At 58.0% G+C, this 20,360-nt stretch overlaps 1 protein-coding gene across 8 annotated transcripts in view; it reads left to right on the top strand.

Moving 5' to 3' along the window:
* PLEKHG2 (pleckstrin homology and RhoGEF domain containing G2) overlaps nucleotides 1–20,360 on the top strand; it is a 51,113-nt gene that overhangs the window by 14,317 nt on the left and 16,436 nt on the right. For 3 of the 8 annotated variants that reach the window (XR_012898912.1, XM_075915278.1, XM_075915276.1), the window contains exons 2-7: nucleotides 1,680–1,753; nucleotides 7,850–8,310; nucleotides 12,613–12,713; nucleotides 17,598–17,664; nucleotides 18,705–18,751; nucleotides 19,003–19,153. Coding sequence is in view for 7 of the 8 variants with exons in the window: in XM_075915276.1 (XP_075771391.1) it covers nucleotides 1,680–1,753; nucleotides 7,850–8,310; nucleotides 12,613–12,713; nucleotides 17,598–17,664; nucleotides 18,705–18,751; nucleotides 19,003–19,153 (901 nt within the window). In the remaining variant the exon portion in view is untranslated. Of the gene's footprint in view, nucleotides 1–191; nucleotides 211–1,679; nucleotides 1,754–6,823; nucleotides 6,920–7,849; nucleotides 8,311–12,612; nucleotides 12,714–17,597; nucleotides 17,665–18,704; nucleotides 18,752–19,002; nucleotides 19,154–20,360 lie in introns of those variants that run through there. The other 5 variants (XM_075915280.1, XM_075915277.1, XM_075915281.1 and 2 more) reach the window with 4 other exon arrangements.

Genomic DNA, 20,360 nt, shown 5'->3' on the forward strand with positions numbered 1-20,360 from the left:
AAAGCCGGTTCCAGGCTTGACTCCCAGAGAGTTAGAAAGTTTGTCCTGATTTCTCCCCTCGATCTCTCTGGCTGCAGATTAGGCCTAGTCCTCCTTGCCCTGCCTCCAGTGGACACGGCACAGAGCGGATCACCCTCATCTTTGGAACCCCATTAACCTCGTGGCTGTTTGCAGTTCCCCTCGGTCGTCTGCTCCAGATGCACTTGCCCGGTTGGTTAACTTTCCTCCCAGGGCAGGTTTCAAACCTCGAGCCTTTGTGTTGCTCCCCTCTGCATTCCCTCCGGTTTGCCCAGGTGTGTCCTACGGCGCAGCCCCAGGCCCAACTGCCTACGCCAGCCGAGGCCCCGTGCCTTGTGGCGAGCGGGACAGTCGCCCCTCGCCTGACATATGACACTCCTGTGGCTACACCCGCAGGGAGATTCGCCTGTTGCGCAGCTGCCTCCCGTTGCTGACTCACGTTCCGTCTGGGACCTGCTGGAAGCCCGCCAGCTGCTCTCCGGCTGCACGGCCCCCAGCCGGCTGTGCCCCCGTTTGGAGCCGTGCATGCGAGTTTTTCTTCCCGAAGGACGTACTTTGGGCTTCTCATCGCTGCCTCTTCCAAGTTTCACAGCAAACTATTGATTGCCCCTTTGAATCTGATTTTTCAACCGGTTGTGCGTCTCCCATACAGCGACCCACAGCCCGTGGCGGCTCGTCCATAGGTGCAAACTAGGCAGTCGCCTAGGGTGCCAAGATAAACGGCTGTTGAGGGCTTTGGAGGCAGGGGGTGCTGATCGCGCGTTTTGCCTAGGGCGCCAGTTGCCAGCAGCTCATCTACGGCCGCTCCTGCCCACAGCTTCCTAGTTAGCTTCTGGGATTGTCAGGTGGGACGGAGTCCAAAGCCTTACTCGCCTCAAGCTCTGTTGCGGCTACAGCTTCTGCCCATCCTCTAGGCCAGGCAGCCTGTCAAAGAAAGCTTAGAAAAGAGGAGATGAAGGGGGATATGATAGAGGTCTATAAAATCATGATTGGGGTGGAAAAAGTGAATAGGGAAAAGTTATTTACTTGTTCCCATAGCATAACAACTAGAGGTCACCAAATGAAATTAATAGGTACCAGGTTTAAAACAAACAAAATGAAGTTTTTCTTCATGCAGCGCACTGTCAACCTGTGGAACTCCTTGCCAGAGGATGTGGGGAAGACTAGGACATTAGCAGGGTTCAAAAAAGAGCTACATAGATTCATGGAGGTTAGGTCCATCCATGGCTATTAGCCAGGATGGGTAGGAATGGTGTCTCTAACCTCTGTTTGTCCGGAAATGGGTGACGGGAGGGATCACATGAGGATTCCCTGTTCTGTTCCCTCCCTCTGGGGCACCTGGCATTAGCCACTGTGGGCAGACAGGATACTGGGCTAGATGGACCTTTGGTCTGACCCAGTCTGGCCGTTCTCATGTTCTTAAAGGAACTGGTTTGGTGTGGTGTGTTTTGACAAAGCCATGCGGGCTTTCGAAGCTGAGTTGTGGGCCGGCCCGGATAAGCCGCTGGCGGGCCGCAAGGCGCCTTGTCTAAGTGCCCATAGACGCGGAGCCTCGCATTGACTGGGTGCCTGGCTCCATGAGAGGTTAACCAGTTAACCCAGTTATTTACATGCCTAGCCCAGGATGCTTTGTGACTCATGTTGTCTCCCTCTCGGCACAGGACGTCCGTCGGAGAGCACAGCACCATGCCTGAGGGAGCCCGTCGGGGCAGCCACAAGAAAGCAGGCAATCAAGGTGAGTGCCTAGGCCCCCTGCCCCATGTGCTCGTAGCCCGAGGGGCAGCCCCGCCTGTGGAACTGGGCACATTGCTCCTGGGCTTATGACCCAATCTGCCCCAGTTGCAGCGGGGGTGCGTTACTGCACGGAGCGAGAGGGGAGACAGGAGTCCTGGGTCCTAGTCTCTGAGAGGGGGAGGGGAGTGGGTACTAGTAGCTAGAGCGGGTGGATTATGAGTGTGGACAGCTGGGTTCTTTTCCTGGATGTGGGGCTAGTGGGTTGGGGTTAGGGGGCTTGGGAGCCAGAACTCCTGGGTTTTATTTTCCACTTGGCCACTGATTCACTGGTTGACCATGGGCAAGTCTGTCCCGCTGTGTGCCTCAGTTTCCCCATCCTTCAGATGTGGGGTGCATTCATTGTGACCAGCTCTGTATCACTCTTCTTCCCACGCTCTTTCTCATTCCCTCTTTCCTGCAGCCCCGGAACAGTCTCCCCATCCCCAACCCACCAGCCAGTCCCCCACACCCTCCTTCAACGCCCACCCTCCTACAGCCATGCCCACCCCTCCCCCAAACTGACACCCTGTGGTTTGGGCACTCGCACTCCAGCGGCCACAACAGATCCCCTTGCTCGGAGGCTAGGACTATAACAGAGTTTAAAAAAGAGCTGGATAAATTCATGGAGGTTAGGTCCATATTAGCCAGGGGATAAAATGGTGTCCTTGGCCTCTGTGTGTCAGAGGCTGCAGAGGGATGGCAGGAGACAAATCGCTTGATCATTGTCTTCGGTCCACCCCCTCCGGGGCACCTGGTGCTGGCCACTGTGGGCAGACAGGGTACTGGGCTGGGTGGACCTTTGGTCTGACCCAGTGTGGCCGCTCTTATGTTCTTAAGTACGTAGACAGCACCAGACGGGGCTTTCCGCCACCCCCTGGCTACAGCCCTCTTCCCAGCGCAGAGGGAGGGGGCGGGTCCTGGCGCAGATGTGAGGGGGTGAGGACAGAGGGGCTCCGGGGGCGAGGGCAGCGGGGGAGCGGCTCGCACGCCCACCGCCTGAGGAGAGGGAGCAGGGAGCAAGCAGCCGGGGTGGATGAGTCTCGGTTGCAACCAGAGCAGCACCCGGAGGCCCCTCCCCCGTGAAGGGGGCCTTCTGGCCAGTGTGGGGCCGGCCTGAGGGCTCTGCTACCAGCAGAAGGGGCAGATGGGGGTGGGGCCAAAGCACAGGGCGCTGTGGCCGTTCTCCGCCCCCCAGGGCCTGGTGCATGAGTTGGAGCAGCCCTGAGGCTGCCGTGACACTGGAGGCCCCGCAGGACCCGGACCACGGAGAGCAAAGAGACTTACAGCCTCCTCCCGACATGCCTGCCCCACGCGCAGGGCTGTGGGGAGCTGGCTCCCAGGCCCCAGGATGTGGATCCTGGCCTGACCGGGGCGCCGGAGGAGGAGGAGCCTGGGATGCGGGAGAGGGGCAGGGGCAGCGGGGCGTGGGGTCAGAGTTGACTCCAGCTGGAGTTGGTCTCTCGGCCTCTGTGGAGCGGGGAGGCCAGGGTTAGAATAATAAACCTCCAGGCTGCACACAGCCAGCCGAGGCCCCCAATGGGGAGACAAAAGCAAACACCTCGTTCAGGGGCTTCCGCATTCCTGGCAGTCTTGGCAGGAGGAGCCTGGTGCATGGGGTGGGGGGCGGGGGGCAGGGGCCCTGTAAGGGATCAAATTTAACCCTTCTCCTGCCATCCAAACTGACAGGCGAGCTGGGGAGCCACCGAACATGCCTGTAGTGAAGAGCCATTGGAGTGCTGGGCTCCCCTGGGCACAGGGGCTGTTGCCACCAAGCAAGCCCTGCCTGTGGCCAGCCCTGGCTGCCATGAACAGGGGCCGCTGGACTCAGCGCGTGCCGGGACCAAGCAGCCCTGGCGTGCGCTCATCCCCGCGCCGCTGCCTTTTAAGTGTAGGAAAAGCCCAGCAGCTCTTACTGCATGTGAAATGCAGAGCCGCAGCGCAGGGGCTCCGGAGCCAGTAGGAGCCAGGACTGCTCAATACCGGCTCGGGTCGCTTCCTGGAGCTACCCCGCTGCGGCTCTGCAGAGGCACTTAACGACACATCGTATCGTCGATACAAATTGCATCGACTTCACCATTAGCCAGGTAATCACATTTGAACATCCTCACCCTAGTGTCAGGGTGGCGCTTTTAAAGGGGAAACTGAGGCATGCCACCAGGGGCTTCTGTGCACGGGGACAGCTGGGCAGTGCTAGCATTCCCTGGCTCCTGCCTCTTCTTGCAGTCTGCACATTTCACTTCCTCTCACCTTAGTGCCGCATGCAGTCGGTTCCTCTTTTTGTGTTTGTGGCTGCTGCTCGAATTGAGTCCCTGGCTGGAACTGAAAGGGCCAGAGAGACATAAACTGCCTGCAGGGTCGATATCAATGGGTGTCGCTCCATTAGACCCCGCCCCCAGGCCTCCTACAGCAGCATGTGCATGGGGGAGGCCGAAGTGTCTGTATATACATGGCCCCACTGCACTGGCTCGTTACCCCCTTGTAGGTGTATAGTGCACTGAGTTGGTGTTCAGGAGACACGGGCTCCATTCTCAGCTCTGCTGCCGGGGGCCTTTGAGCAAGTCCCTTCCCTGTTCTGTGCCTCAGTTTCTCCATCTGTAAAATGGAGCATTTGGAACGCAGCCAGGGATGAGAGCCGGGGAGGTTTTGTTACATTGCTGTTTGTGTGGCACTCCCCGCGGCTGTTCAAATCCACACGGTGTGTGTCTGTACCTCTCTGTTGTTCATGCGTGCAGAGAGGTGTTTGTGCCCTGGTGTGTGTTGCCGAGCTTGTGTGAGTGTGCATATGCACAGAGGGGTGGCAAAGAGTGGCCTTGAATTGTGTGTGCATGGGGTGAGGGCAGACATGTGCGCATGCATAAGGTGTCCATGCGCATGCACAAGGAAACGGGGTTGATAAGTGCAAATCACAGATGTCCCCTTCGGATTGTCCCATGGTGTGCTGATCATGCCACTGATGTCTGCCTTCCTCTTCCCTGGGGCTCCCCACCACCCTGCCCTGCTGGGCCAGATCCCCTCTTCTCCCCCGGACAAGGCACAGGGTTGGGGTCACCACTCCTCTGCTGAGCAGCACAGACCCTGAACCACTTTAGTCTAAGGGCTCAGCACCCAGGAAATCACCCTCCAAAAGGGACCAAAACCCCAAATAAATCGGTCAGTAAATTGTATAAAAGTTCTACACAGAGAAAGCTCATAAGGTCCAGCCCTTTATCAGAGAAAGAGAGATATGCACAATGGTTGCTCCCCCAGATAACAATTATTTACTCTGGGCCTGATAATAAACAAATGTGTTTGTATTAAGAGGAGGAAACTAGGGTAGTGGTGGTTGGAGATTCTCTTCTGAGGGGGACGGAGGCGCCCATATGTCGCCCTGACGTGACATCTTGGGAGGTGCTGCCTGCCAGGGGCCTGTATCCGAGACGTTATGGAGGCATTGTTGAGGATTATCCGGCCCTCTGACTACTACCCCATGCTACTCCTCTCTAATGATTCTGCAAGGTGTGACCTTGAGTGGATCAAGAGTGAAAACAGGGCTCCGGGAGTAGTATGGGTGAGGGAGTTTGGAGCACAGGTGGTGTTCTCTTCCTGTCAAAGGGAGGGGCCATATGAAAAGCCCCTCTCCATGATGGCTGCAGCTCCGGCTGGCATAGCCGGGGGATCAGTGCATGTCCCCCCGCTGGGAGACAGACAGCCACAGCCACACGAACAGACACATTCTCTGAAATATGTAGTACAGCGGCCTCCAACCGTTTTAAGCATGCGATCACTTTTTGAATTTAAGTGCAATCCAGGATTCACCTCAGACCTAAACACGCTTGCCCCGCCTCCTTCCCACCCCATCCTCCCTCCCTCCCCCATCCTCACTCGCTTTTATCCTGCCCGGGCCAGAGGGCTGGGATGCGGGGGATGCAGACTCTGATCTTGGGCTACAGGATTTGGAGTGTGGGAGGGGTTCTGAGCTGAGCCTGGGGCAGGGAGCTGAGGTGCAGGAGGGGGTTCAGGGTGCTGGCTCTGGGAAGGAGTTTGGGTGCAGGGTTGCAGAGGTTTGGGGTGCAGGAGGGGTTCAGGACTAGGGCTGGGGTTCGGAATGCAGGCTCCAGCTGGGCACTGTTTACCACAAGTGGCTTCTGGGTGGTGGCGCAGGGGACTAAGGCAGGCTCACCCCTCCCCTGGCCCTGCACCACTCCCAAAAGCAGCCAGCAAACTCTCTCCATCCCTGCCCCCCTCTGCTCTGTGGAGTTGGGGTACAGAGTGGAGGAAGGGGCACCCTGACATCAGCAACCCCTCCTCTTCTTCCTGTGCCCTGCACAGCAAGCAAGAGGCTCCTGGGGCTGGAGGACAGCTCCAAGCAGAGGGCAGGAGCAGCAAACGAGCTGAGAGGGACAGATACAGTCCTGGCACTTGACAGCCTCCCCCCAAACCTGCCAGGATCACCTGTCAAAGGGTCCAAAATCTACTGGTTGGTGACCACTGCTATAGTAGGTAGCTGTCCCTTTCTCCACCCTGCCCCCTGCTGGCCCAATGGGGTTATAGCCGTCCCGGTCCCCATCTCTGGCTCCTTGTGCCCCCCTGTGGTCATTTTACAGTATAAGTCCCTCCTGCCAGACCCCTCCCTTTCCATTTCATGGGAAACAATCGAATTCCAGGCACATCCCATTGTCCTGGCGCAACCAAACTCCACCCTGAAGTGATGGTAAGAGGAAGCAGCATGAGGGGGTCCTAGCTCTTCCTGTTTAGGAGGGGTTTGTGAGCACAGGGACTCATGGATGGACGGCCAGACAGACGCACATTTCTAAACTATATAGTAAGCTAAACTAAAATACAAGCAAAGGAGAGACATGGGCTCACACTGTCTGAATCTGCTCTGGGCCCCGGCTCCAGTGTATATTTTGGTGCAGACCTTTTCCTGAGCAGCAGACCTCACTGTGCACAGGGTGCGTGTGCAAAGCCTCTGCTCCCACAATGCAACGCAAACCACAGCAAGGCAGGGCAGGAAGTGAGGAAGCCCTTGGAGATCGGAGCTGTGGGCGGGGGGGGGGGGGAGGAAGGGAGCATGAAGTGCAGCTGGGGACAGATGCTGCAATGTCGCTGCGTCCCAGGGGGGCAAACCCCCACAGAACCAAGATCCGAGGTGATGATGTGGGGCGAGGGGGAGAACGGAGGAAGCGGCTTGAACTCAGAGCGGTTGCAGATCGGGGGCCGTGGCTCATTGTGGCCATGGGGCGGGAAGGTGCTTGCAAGGTGCAGGGCAGGTGCCGGAGGCGCGGGGGCTGAGGTGAAGGGGTGGTAGGACTAGAAAGGATGCTGGGGTGCTCCCATCTCCTATAGCTACAGGAGGCTCAGTCTGGGAAGGGCTGAACAGCGAGGACTATACCCGTTCCTGGCCACGCCGGGCAGCTGCCCTAGGAGACCTCTGGGGAAATCTGCCCGAGCCCCGTGCATCAGTGCAGTGAACCCTTTGCTCCCCCATTGTGTCCCTTGGGGGATCTCTAAACACTCTGCAGGCATGAATGAGTTTAGCCACATGCATGCATTGGGGATAGCGATGGGTGCTGTGGTACCATTACACAGAAGGGGAAACAGAGGCACGGGGGAAGGGCAGGGCTTGCCCAGCATCACCAAGTGACAGAGCTTGGGGGGAACCCAGGAATCCAGACTCACTTCTCTGCTCTGTCCAGTAGACCCTACTCCCCTCCAGGGAGCTCTGTGGGGAGCAGGGCAGGAGCTGGCTCTGGGGGGGGTAGTTCCCAGCAACTCCAGTCCCAACCTCTTCCAGCGGGGGGCGCTGAGTAAGAGCTGGGTGTGGGGGTAATTCCAGTCCCGACCTCTCCCAGCAGGGGGTGCTGTGGGGAGCTGGGTAAGAGCTGGCTGTGGGGAGCGCCTGGCTACTCCAGTCCCCGCCTCTCCCAGCAGGGGGTGCTGTGGGGAGCTGGGTAAGAGCTGGCTGTGGGGAGCGCCTGGCTACTCCAGTCCCAGCCTCTCCCAGCAGGGGGTGCTGTGTGATGGGGAGTGTCCCAGCAGGTGGGCACCACTAACCCAGCCATCTCTCTCTCCTCCCCAGCAGCTGCCAGGCCGTCCTCTGTGTCCTCACTGAGCGGGATTGCCGGCAGCATGGCCGCCGCCGCCATCTCGGGCAGCTGCACCTCAGTCAACACCGTGTGCTCGGACGGAGATCGGCCCGTCAGCCTCAGCTCCTCCGCTTCCTCAGCCTCCCTGCCTGACAGCCAGAGCGCCTTCGGCAGCAGCGGGGCCCTGGGTGGAGGTAGCTCCGCCGGCTACCCCCCCGACGCCCAGCAGAGCGGCAGTGACATTAACCTTGACCTCACCCCCGTGGCGCTGCTGGAGGGGCCGGTTGAGGCCGAGCAGCCCCCAGGGGGCGCCAAACGCAGCAGCGGCACCTGGTCCCCTGGGCCCTCCAGAGCCAGGGAACGCCGGGCTAAGCTGTCCCAGCTGGACCGAGTGGTGCTAGAGATCGTGGAGACGGAGCAGGCTTACGTCCGAGACCTGAGGAGTATCGTGGAGGTGAGCTGAGGGTGTGCAGGGGGAGCTGCCAGCTATGCCATTCCTGGCCTTGCCCAGTAGGGGGTGCTGTGGAGCGCAGGGCAGGAGTGCTGGTGGGGGGGGCAGTTCCCCAGCCTCGTCCAGTAGGGGGCAGTATGGGGGGCAGGTATAACACCCAAGTAAATGGGATGCCATGTGTATAATTAACACATAACGTTAATTCCCATTGGTTTTCCGATAACAACAATAGGCTCCCACTGGGATTGGATCCCATGACACCTGGTGCAGCACGGACTCACGCTTCCCTGAAGAGCTTCTAGTCTAAACAAAGGGTGGGGAAACTGAGTCATGAAAGAGGCTGTGACTTGTCCACGGAGACATGGCACGTCTGGGGCAGAGCCAGGATTCCTGAGGCCTAGCCCAACCCCCTGGCCACTCAGCAGCGCTGACTCAGGTCAGAGGTGACCCCGGAGAGCAGCGATTTGGGGGGGGGTGTGTGTGCACGTGTGGACTCATCTGCCTTGCCAGTGCCAGTGGAGCAGGGCCGGCCCTGGCTGTCCCCAGAGAGGCCCAAAGAATCCCAGTTATTCCTCTGGCAGGAAGGGCTGAAATGTGAGATGTGAGCTTGAGTGGGTGGAGGTGGGGAGCATCTGCCGGGAGCCTGGATCCAGTATTGCGAGGAGGGAAGCTCTAACCCCAGCAGCAAACAGCTCAGCCCAGGCTGGACTTTCACTTCCAGCGAGAAACATACAGGCCCTTGCATTGAGTGCAACCAAAGTCCTGGTTTGAACTGTTCGCTGGCATTAAAACCCAGACTCTTGGCTCCCAGCCCCCTGCTCTAACCACTAGACCCCACACCCCTCCGGGGGCTGATAATAAGCCTCTGCCCCCTTCGGTAGTGTCTCCTTCTTGGACACCCAGCCTATTTCCTGCCCAGATTTCCATGTCTTGTAACCTGGTGCTTTGGCTTCCTTTTCATTTGTCTCCTTTCTTGTGGGACTATGGTGCCTGCAGACACCAGCTCTCTCATGGGAGCTCTCAGGCCTGAGATACTGTGCTAGGGAGTGAGGATTACCCGTACCAGTGTCGGTAGTGGAAGGGGCGGTTCCCCCTCTATGCTCAGCATGCGGGGGGGGGGGGAGATTTTGTGGGCTTCCCTCTGGGGCAGGGGAGCCCATGAGATCTCTCCCCGTCACCCCGCCCACCTAGAGGGAACCGCCAGCCATTTTGAACATTTGGAGGTTCCCTCTGGTGCCGCCTGCCCCTGGTGCGGGGAGGAGACCTCATGCGCTCCCCCGCCCCTGGGTCTCAATTGACCTGGGGGTGGGGTGTGGCGGGGTGGGCTGCAGGCATGATCTGGCTTGTGGGCTGGATTTTGCCCATCCCTAGGTTAGAGCAATGGGACCTAGGTGCCAGGACGCCTGGGTTCTATTGCCAGGTCAGGGAGGGGAGAAGGATCTAGTGGTTAGAGCATGGAGAGACAGAGAAGCAGGACTCTTGGGTTCCATTACCAGTTCTGAGAGGAGGATGTGTCATAGTGAGAGCGGAGGATCTGGCAGTCAGGAGATCTGGCTTCTGTTCCCAGTTCTTCCGTAGATTCCCTGGGCGGGTAATCATGAGCAAGCCTCTTGAGGCTAAAGAATTCGAGGCGCTGAGTTCCCATGACTCAGTGAAATTGTAGGTGCTTGGCAGGTCCAACAAGAAGGGCCTTAAGCCCTGTGCCTCAGTTTCCCCATCTGCTGAACAGGGATAATAGTCCTCCTTCCCTGCCACCTTTCATCCATCTAGCCTGATTGTACTGTCTTTTGAGCAGGGAAGGTTTTTACAGCCCGGAGCACAATGGGCCCTGATCTCGGACTAGCAATACAATAACAGATTCTGTCTGTAATCTGGACAGGGGATGGAAACCGAAATGGCTGAGACTGAGAAGGCGCATTGATATGGAGGCTGGTTGAGCCATATGGAGGAATTTCTCCATTTTGACAAGTTACTTTGACTCTAATAGCAACAAGGCATCCTGAGTCACCTTATAGACTTAACAGATGTATTGGAGCATAAGCTTTCGTGGGCAAAGACCCATGCATGCATCTGACGAAGTGGGTCTTTGCCCACGAAAGCTTATGCTCCAATACATCTGTTAGTCTATAAGGTGCCACACGACTCCTTGTCGCTTTTGCAGGTCCAGACTAACACGGCTACCCCTCTGATATTTGACTCGAATGGCTCCCTCCACGTTTAACAGAGTTTTTAATTTTTTTCCTAGTTTTTAATTTGGCACATCTTTTGGGGGCTGTGATTTCGTCTTTTCTCAGAAGTGCGCTCACTAGGAGACGTTGCTAAGCAAGCCGGGCGAATAACTGACTTTTGGGTTCACTGGTAGCTCTAAAAAACGGAAAAGAATTCGGTTTAGGTCAAATGGATTCCAAAAAATTCCTAGTCGTTTCACCAGAATCAAATTCTGCGAGTGTGTTTTGGGGCGGAGAAAACCGCTGGTCTGGGAAACATAGTATGATCTTTTATTTCTTAAGGGTTTGAGGTTTCCTCTGCCTCCCTCCTTCAAAGTAGATATTTTTGGAGCAATCCCTCAGCACCTTTTGACATTGTCTGGGTTCCTCTCAGGACAGACTCCCAGTAGAATCGTTGAAATCTTGGCTGCACGCTTGTGATTGGTCCCTACGTTCTAGGGCGGTTGTGAGTCAGCCGGAGCCGTCCTGGGCCGGGGCCAGCACTGAGTCTCCTTTGCATGGGCAGGCGGGTTTTTCTGGCTGTGGGAGGTGCAGCGTCAGAGGGGGTGGGGGAGCTAGGGAAAGGTCACTGGCAGAGAAATGAGAATGAGTTTAACAGATTGTCTAAGCAGCACTCGTTCCGGGTTGATTAACCGCATTTGGTGGGTGGGCGAGTGCTGGAAGTGCTGAAACTCAGGGTAGAAGGAAATGTTATTTCACCCGGGGTAACCGAGGCACAGAGCGGGTGGTAATGGGACCCAGGAGTCTTGGCTTTTGCTCTGACCATTACGCCCCACATGTCCCCCTCCTAGAGCTCGGGACAGATCCCAGAAGTCCTGACCCGCCCCCCACCTCCACTGTCCCATCAACCCCACTCTAATCCCTCCTCCTACAGCTCGGGAAAGAACCCAGGAGTCCTGACAACTCTTCAGATCAAACCACGCTGGGGATGGAGCCAGGGATCCTAGATCCCAGCCCCTGGCCCCAAAATGTTGCCATAGGGATCCCGGTCTAGGTAGATTTCCCGTGGGTTGTTCCACCCCTTTGCAGTCAAGGGGACAACAGCACCCTGTGAATCCAGCAGCTGTCAACCTGTATCCAGCTGGCGAGCCTGTGCATGCCGGCTGGGATCTCCCTAGAAGCTTCCTAGAGTGGAGCCAACGGGAAAATGGAATTTCCCTCCTTGGAAAAGTCCAATATTTCAACCCTGGGTTTGGGGAAGAAAAGTTGGAATCTGGGCTCTTTTCACGCAGCCAGAAGTTTTCATATGGAAACGTTGTTGGGAGGGTTCATTTTGGAGTCAAGCGAATTCCGCTGAGGGCCTGAGCTGCCACGCTGCATTGTGGGAGTTGTAGTCAAATGTTCCTCCTTAGCCTCTCTGGACCCTGCTCCCTGGCCAGATGTCATCTCCCATGATGCACTGTGGTTTCTCCCCAGGGATGAGCCGGTGAGGGATCTCTGTCATGCTCCACCCCTCTCAGCGCTAGGTGCAGGATCCTTGTACAAGTGGGTTTCATGTTCCACGGCAGAGCTAGCTGCATCCCAGAGCTGAGGGAGGGATAATTGTATAAAGAGCTACCATGCCCCATTGCTGGGGTGGCTGCACTTTGGTGCTGGGTGCCGGATTCCTTTATAAACAGCTGTTGTGCTCCTCCGCTGACTTCTCTGCATTTCGCTGCTGGGCGTGTAATCCCTGAGCTATGCGGCTAGTAAGCAACTGCCATGCCCCACCCCAGGCCAGTCCCACATCAATCCGGGCGAGTGGCCACTGTGCAGAATGTTATGCAACAGCTGCTGGGGGCTGCCCCACAGATGGGTGCACTTCAGTGCTGGGGAATGGCTCCTGTAAAAACAACTGCCCCGGCCCACCCCAGAGGTGAGCGCATCTCAAAGTGCTGAGTGACGCAGCCTTGTATAGTCTTGGGCCAGGTGTCACCCCAGAGGTGGCTGCATCCCCGGGCTGGGAAAGCCGTCCCCGTATAAAACAGCTGCCGCACCCCACCCTACAGGCTGCCACGTGTGCCCAGGGATGAAATGGTGCCTGCCTGGTGCAGCGTTTGCCGGGAATGCCAGGTTCTGACCCATTCCTGTTCTGCAGGATTATCTGGGCTGTATCATAGACTGCGGGCACCTGCCCCTCAAACCCGAGCAAGTGAACACCTTGTTCTGCAACATCGAAGACATCTATGAGTTCAGCAGGTGAGTCCGCAGCCCACGAGTGCCCATGCCTCTGGGAGAGCCCGGCAGGAGACCACAGCGTTTGGAGGGGGACTTGCCGGGGGGCTGAGATGTTTTCTGCACTCCTAGCAACTTTGCTAACACTGACCCCCATAGGTCTCCCATGCTGCAACATGGCCAGGAACATCCCCCGCCTTCCTTCCCTGAGAGGGGAGAAAGTGGTGCATCATGGGAGATGTAGTCCAGTCAGAGCCTGGCCCATAGAGAATGAGACTATAAGGTACCTGAACCATGGCTGGTGACTTGAAATATGTTAGTCTCTGGCCGAAATTTAAACTTTGGCTCCAAAAGTCTAAATTTTCTAGGGGGGAGGATGAGCTGAGAGGGTGGTTGAACTGTTTTGACGGTTTGTGTTGACTCAGCTCTCTCAACGTTCACAACGTTTTTGATTTTTGCATGGAGCAATTTCCAAGGTTTTTTAACTGGCAAAACTTTTGGGATCAGAGACATTTTCATAAACTCCCCCGCTACTGTGCAAATGCTCATGGAAAAGGTGATCGCATGTGATTTCCTGCAGCCTTTATCTTATGTGTCTCCCCACACCTGCCCCCATTCTGGGGGCACACAACCTGCATCGGGACGGCACCTGGTGGAAGAACTTTTGAGGGAGCAGTTTTCCATTGGAGAATGTCATCTGGCCAGGATGGAAATGTTTCACAGCCGCGTGTTGCTTTCTGTGACATTCCCAATGGAAAAAAGTTGAAATATTTTGTTTCAACAAAAAAATGATTAATATTGACGTGACGGCGTCGCTGTATTGTGCTTTGGCTTTTAGCTGCTATTGCAGCAGTAAATTCAAGCTGTGTCTTCATAGGGTGTATTTCACGTGTTTGGGTTGTCCTGAATGATGGTTTGAGATTTCTAATATTTTAATGCAATCTAAAAATCAAATCCAACTGCATCATAAAAATAAAGTTGTTCCAGAAAGGGGAAACTGAGGCATGTCTGGCTGGATGGCTGAGTCACAACATCTTAAAGGATCCTGAAAAACTGGCATCGAAGACTCCATACATGTTGACTTATGTATTGTGCCAGGTGCTGCTCACACGCAGAGCAAGTGACAGTCCCTGCTCCCCTAGAGTTCCTAGACAAAAGGTGGGGAGGGGAAACTGAGTCCCAGAGTGTGGGAGGTGGCTTGTTCATGGATTCGTAGATTGCAAGGCCAGAAGGAACCAGTTGTATCATGTAACCTGTCTTCCTAGGTGGCACAGATTAGAAACCTGTCCCAATATAATTCTTACAGCAGTTTTTTTAGCAAAACGGCCAGTGAGTTAAAAATTACCAGTTTGAGAATCGTAGGCAGGGACGAAATCCAAGTGGCTAGTTGATCACTCCAGTGCCAGTTTTTCAGGATCCTTTGAGATGTCGTGACTCAGCCATCCAGCCAGGCATGCCTCAGTTTCCCCTTTCTGTAACAATGGGGTTAAAGAGGAACCCCGCTGAGATCCAACCACTAGGCATCACTCCGCCGCCTGGAGCTGGGAGCAGAACCCAGCTGCCCTGTCTATTCCCAGCCTCCCTCACTCTAACCATTAGACACTTCTCTCCACCGAGACGGGAGAGAGAAAACTGAGAAGTCCTGACTCCGAATCCCCCCCCACCTCCCAGCTCTAGATACCCCAACAGTTTCGTGGCAGGGCAGCAAACAAAGCAGCTAGGGGCCCGGTGCTTGGTTTATGTGGAGCATTTGGTTTCAGCCAGAGCTGGCTCTGGGCCACCCTCCCCCCAGCTATAGTCTCAGGGTGGGGGAGGGGAAGGGAAGGGGGAGCGGGGGTTGTTTCCTGTCGAGCACGAACTCTCATCTGTGTCTGTTTAAGCGTTGCGGCAGAGGCTGCGTGGGCCAGCCGCCGGGGCCCTTAACCCTCTACGGGAAGGAGCCGCACGCTGAGCCGGGGCTCAGGAGCACGAAGGGGGCGGGGGCCACTCCCATGCCAGCCTCCCCCCGCGACACATCTTACTGGGGGAGGCAGCCTGGGTTTCTTGGGGAGTTTTGCTAGTCGGGGTGGGGGGATTTGGCACGAGAGTGGAATGGGGGTGCAGTGAAAGGGGGTGGAAGGGGAGTGGGGCCTAGTGGTTGGGAGCAGGAGTCCGGGCTGTGGGAGTCAGTTCCAGTCAGGCTTAGAGGGGCTGCGTGCAGGGGCCTGGTTGTAAGGGAGGAGTGCCGAACCCAGTAAGTGGAAGGAGGGGATGGGTTTACCTCTCGCCTGACAGTGTTTGGCCGGGCAAGGTTGGACCAGTGAGAAGCCCCCACCTCCTGCCATGTGCTTGGCCTCTGGGTTTCTCCTCTGCAGCCCAGCTGGTTCCTGGAGCTGGGATTGAGTTTCCTGGCAGGGCAATGCAAGAGGTAGGGGGAGGGTCCCAGCTCTGTTGGAACACCCCCCCCCGGGGTAACATTGAGGTGGGGCCCAGCCCGGGCAGAGCAGGCGCTGGGGTTGGCGTGGGACGCAGAGGACAGGACCGTCCTTCGCCACCGCTGCGGATTCTAGCCCAGCACTTCCCCCCAGGTGGGAACTGACCAGGTGGGAACTGAGGCTGATGGTCTCAGTTGCCCAGCGGGGGTGCTCGGGAGAGGCGAGAGCAAGACCCCGGCACATTTCTCCTGCAGCCTTGTGCTGACATGAATCCAAAGAAACCACCTGCTGTTGCATTTCACCCCCAACCGCTTAAGGCACTGGGGAGAGGGTTGGTCAGGCCACTAAGCATGTGAGTGTCACTGCCCTCTACTGGCTGCAATCAGCACTGCGGTGCCTCTGTGTGTCATGGCCCCTATACTGCTAGCAGGGGGTTCTCCTTTGGTTCTGGTGGCAGGTGGAAGCTGGGCCTTTGTATAAGTGCCACTGGGTGGATTTGAACCTAGGACCTCTGGAGCCCAGTGCAGGAGCCTCTACCGCTTGAGCTAAAAGTCTGCTGCCTCTCTGCTTAGGCTGTAGTGCTCACTCATTTTTATCTCTCGCTGTAAGTGGCCTAAGTGCCACTCCCTGGGACACTGCCCCACACCCACTAGGTGTGTGGGCTACATTTGCAGCAGAAATGCTTGCTGTGTTGCTTGTTGTAACGGAGCGTGGGTGAGTCACTGGGCCCTGCGCCCCCTTCCGCAGCCAGACGGGACTGTCAGCCGGCAGGTGCCACAGAAGGTTCATTCATTGCTGGGGACACAGCGTAGCACAGACTGGTTGTTACAGGAACCAGCACCATCCAGTACAGTCCATCTTGGGATGGGGGGCCCCAGCTGGACTCCCCCCTCCCTAAAGCAGCCGACAACTAACACACCCAGCAACTGGTCCCAACCGTCTAGGCAGACCTGCCCCCTCCTTTCTCCTGCTTCCCGGGCCCCAGGTGTTATCTGGTGATCACTGGTTGCATCTTCCCCCTCGGGTCAGGGGACAGGCCAGTCCGGGCCATTCCTGAAGTTCTCCCCCAAAGGTCCCACCCCCCGCTGGGCACTGCACCCCCTGTGACGGACCGGGCCGGGTCTGAGCATGGCTGAGCGCATCCGCTCAGGGCAAAGTGCTCAAACTCGGGGCTCCTTACAGCCCCAGACCGCGGACCTTCCCAAATAGGCCACAGACCAGTCACACCGAGCGCTCCAGCTGCCAACCTGGCCAGCCAGAAGCCTCATGCGCAAAACCCCTCTGATACCCCAGCTCTCCCTGTGCCCCAATCAGCCCCGGGCCTAACACAGGTGAGGGGTTATAGAACCCAATCTCACCTACCCCGAACGGGTTCTTCTGGTCCCAGGAAACCAGCCACAGTTCCCAGGTCAATATACCCTCTGGATCTTACCCAGAAGATCACGCCGAGCCAATCCTTTAGAATCTAGACTCTAAAGGCTTATTACTAAAAGAACGAAAAGCATGAGAGTAAGGTTGTTAAAGGATAGTACGTTACATGCATCGAATCTCCCAGTTCTCAATACAGGCTCTAGCAGAGATGTGATAACTGTCTTTGGTGTACATCCTGTGTCAGGATGGGTCCACAGTTCTTTCTGGCTCGTGGTTCCCTGCAAGGCTGCCTCTGGGATCAAGAGCTGAGCTGAAGACCAGATGGAGGGTGCCACATGGCCCTTATATACCTCCCCTGGCATCTTCTTCGCCGGAGCAGGTTACTGCAGGTCACATGGTCAGACAACCTATCCCTGCGTCCCATGCTGGTTTGCAGGTATCAGTCACGTTCCTGAGGTGTGTATTGGCACCTAGAGCCTCGTTGTCCCCTTGCTAATTAGCGTAGCCATTGGCCGAGCATTCCTTGACAGTTTTCCAGCATCCATACAGAATACATGTTTATAACTCCACATACAGATATCCTACAAGTACATGAATAGCAGATACAGAACCAGCAGAACATGAGCTTTCATTCAACATCTCACATGACCCCTTTTGTACAGACTTTTGGGGCAAACACCCCCCTATGGATGCAGCAGTGATCTGGCTGCTCCCCTTAAAATCCAGTAACGTGACCCCCCCCCCAGTCAAGACAGAGAAGCACAGGACAGCAAAATCACACATGGCACCGCAACGCAAGCCAAGGGAATACAAAAGCGAGGGACTGCAGCAGTGAATACCGTCCCCACGACGTCCCACTTGCGCTGAAAGGAAGGGAACGTGCACAGTCCGGGGGCTTGACCTCGGCGCTTTGTGCGGGTTCGAATCCAGCCAGCGTCAGCTTGGAGGACAATTATGCAAACTTTATGCAAATGTGGAGTCTGAGCATGCAGCTTCTGAGTGTGTGTGTGGGGGGGGTCTCCTGAGGACAGAGATTCCTCCCCCCCCCCCAGAAACAGCCTTTGAATTGAGTGCCCCACATGGCAGCCACTTCATCCCCTCCCTGTTTCTCCCTCTTGTGCAGCGAGCTGCTGGAAGAGCTGGAGAGCAGCAGCAGCGCCCATGCCATCGCCGAGTGCTTCGTGCAGCGGGTAAGGGTCTCCTGTGCTGCCCCCGCCCCCGCCAGCAGCCAGCTGTGGCCCCCTGCCTCTCCTGCCCCCTGGCGTGTCCAGGTGTGCGCTGCACAGCCCCTGTTCATTGCTGGCTGCAGAAGCCAGCTGAGGGTGGGAGTGGGCCAGGGCCAGGCCCAGCCTGGATCTTCTGCACCCCTCTGCCAAGAGAACTGGGCACCTCTCCCTCAGGCGTGGCTGGGGCATAGGGATAGAGTGGAGGGTTGAAGGGTAGGGCTAGGGTGGTGGGAAGAGGGGTAGGGATATGGATAGGGTGGAGGAATGGAGGGTGAGATATGGAGGATAGGGGTTGGGTGGGTGGTTGGGCGGTGGGTGGGGTGGATGGGGGGTATGGTAGTTGGTTGGATCATGGCTGGGGTAGGGTGGATGGTTGGATGGTGGGTAGGAATAGGGTGAAGTTGGGTGGATAGTGGGATAGTGGGTAGAGGTAGATGGTGGGTAGGGGTAAGGTGAGTGGTTGGATAGTGAGTAGGGGTAGGCTGGGTGGTTGGACGGTGGGTGGGGTGGATGGGGGGTATGGTAGTTGGTTGGATCATGGCTGGGGTAGAATGGGTGGTTAGATGGAGAGAGGGGTAGGGATATTGGAGGGGGGGCTGGGGAAGGGGCTGGTCTGCTGGGGAGGGGGGGCAGCCAGGGCAGAGGGGGCCATTCTGGTGTCTGGAAGCTCGAGTGGGAAGGTGGAGGGGTGGAGTGGGAAGGAGTCGGGCGAAGTGAAGCAGCCAGGCAGGACAGCCGTCCAGGTCAGGAGCGCCACACACCAGAGGTGGCTGCATCTCGGAGCCAAGTGAGGGCTCCTTGTATAAACAGGCCCCCATCCCCCGTCCATCAGCAGCATCTTGCTGCCGGGAGAGCCCTGTGCTTTGGGAGAGGGGCTGTGGGACCGTCCTCCCGCTCTGCACCTGAGCATCCTCCCTGGCTGGCACCTCCAAGCTTCTGTCCCAGCCCTCAGGGTCCTCCTCCCGGCGCCGTCCCCTCCCCTGATGGCCCGTCTTCTCTTGCAGAGCGAGGAATTTGACATCTACACCCTGTACTGCATGAACTACCCCAAGTGAGTAGGGGCCCCCAGCCCAGGGGTGGGGAGGGACGGGGCACGGAGCAGCCTGGGGGAGGCAGGAGAGGGGCATGACCTGAGCATTTGTCCCCAGCCCTGCTGCGGGAAAAGGGCAGGGTGCTAGGAGTCAGACTGGGGAGGGTGGCGCCCCCTTTGCCCTGTGCAGGGGCAGACAAACACCATCCCCCTGGCTCGTCGCCTCTGGTCCGTGGCGCCGGCGCCTGGCTAGCCTGCCCGTGTGCCCCCAGCTCGGTGGCGGTGCTGCGGGAGTGCATGGAGAACCAGGTGCTGGCGGGGTTCTTCCGGGAGCGCCAGGCCACGCTGTCCCACTCCCTGCCCTTGGAGACCTACCTGCTCAAGCCCGTCCAGAGGATCCTCAAGTACCATCTCCTGCTGCAGGTGGGTGTTGCTGTCGCCGGGCCGGGGCCCTGTGCCGGCTCGCTGCAGAGGGCTCTGGGGAGGGATGACTAATGGGTGGGGGTGAGACAGGCAAAGCTAGGGAGCAGAGGCCCCCACACCCAGTTGGGAGCTCCCCCCACAAGTAGTGTTCCCGCCCCGCCCCCCACAGTGTTCCCCCCACAGGCAGTGTTCCTGCCCCACTCTCCACTATGCCCAGTGCTGGGCGAGACTGGGAGCTCCCCCCACAGCCAACGTTCCCGCCCCGCCCCCCACAGCACCCCCAGCTGGGCGAGACTGGGAGCTCCCCCCACAGCCAGCATTCCTGCCCCGCCCCCCACAGCGCCCCCTGCTGGATGAGACTCGGAGCTCCCCCCACAGCCAGCATTCCTGCCCTCCTCCCCACAGTGCCCCCTGCTGGGCGAGACTGGGAGCTCCCCCCACAGCCAGCATTCCCGCCCCGCCCCCACCCCACAGCGCCCTCTGCTGGGCGAGACTGGGAGCTCCCCCCACAGGCAGTGTTCCCGCTCCGCTCCCCACAGCGCTCCCTCCTGGGCGAGACTGGGAGCTCCCCCCACAGGCAATGTTCCCGCTCTGCTCCCCACAGTGCCCCCTGCTGGGTGAGACTGGGAGCTCCCCCCACAGGCAGTGTTCCCGCTCCACTCCCCACAGCGCTCCCTCCTGGGCGAGACTGGGAGCTCCCCCCACAGGCAATGTTCCCGCTCTGCTCCCCACAGTGCCCCCTGCTGGGCGAGACTGGGAGCTCCCCCCACAGGCAGTGTTCCCGCTCCACTCCCCACAGCGCTCCCTCCTGGGCGAGACTGGGAGCTCCCCCCACAGGCAATGTTCCCGCTCTGCTCCCCACAGTGCCCCCTCCTGGGCGAGACTGGGAGCTCCCCCCACAGGCAATGTTCCCGCTCTGCTCCCCACAGTGCCCCCTGCTGGGTGAGACTGGGAGCTCCCCCCAGAGGCAGTGTTCCCGCTCCGCTCCCCACAGTGCCCCCTGCTGGGCGAGACTGGGAGCTCCCCCCAGAGGCAGTGTTCCCGCTCCGCTCCCCACAGCGCCCCCTGCTGGGTGAGACTGGGAGCTCCCCCCAGAGGCAGCTGAGGGACCAGCTCGGGCTCTCTCTGGCTGGAATCTGCCCCAGGTCCACCAGTTGCCGTGGCCCCTGCCCACGGGGGGATCTGGTGGGTGCTTGGACGGGCCTCT

The sequence above is a fragment of the Pelodiscus sinensis genome, unplaced genomic scaffold, assembly GCF_049634645.1.
Source record: "Pelodiscus sinensis isolate JC-2024 unplaced genomic scaffold, ASM4963464v1 ctg34, whole genome shotgun sequence".
Taxonomy (NCBI): domain Eukaryota; kingdom Metazoa; phylum Chordata; order Testudines; family Trionychidae; genus Pelodiscus; species Pelodiscus sinensis.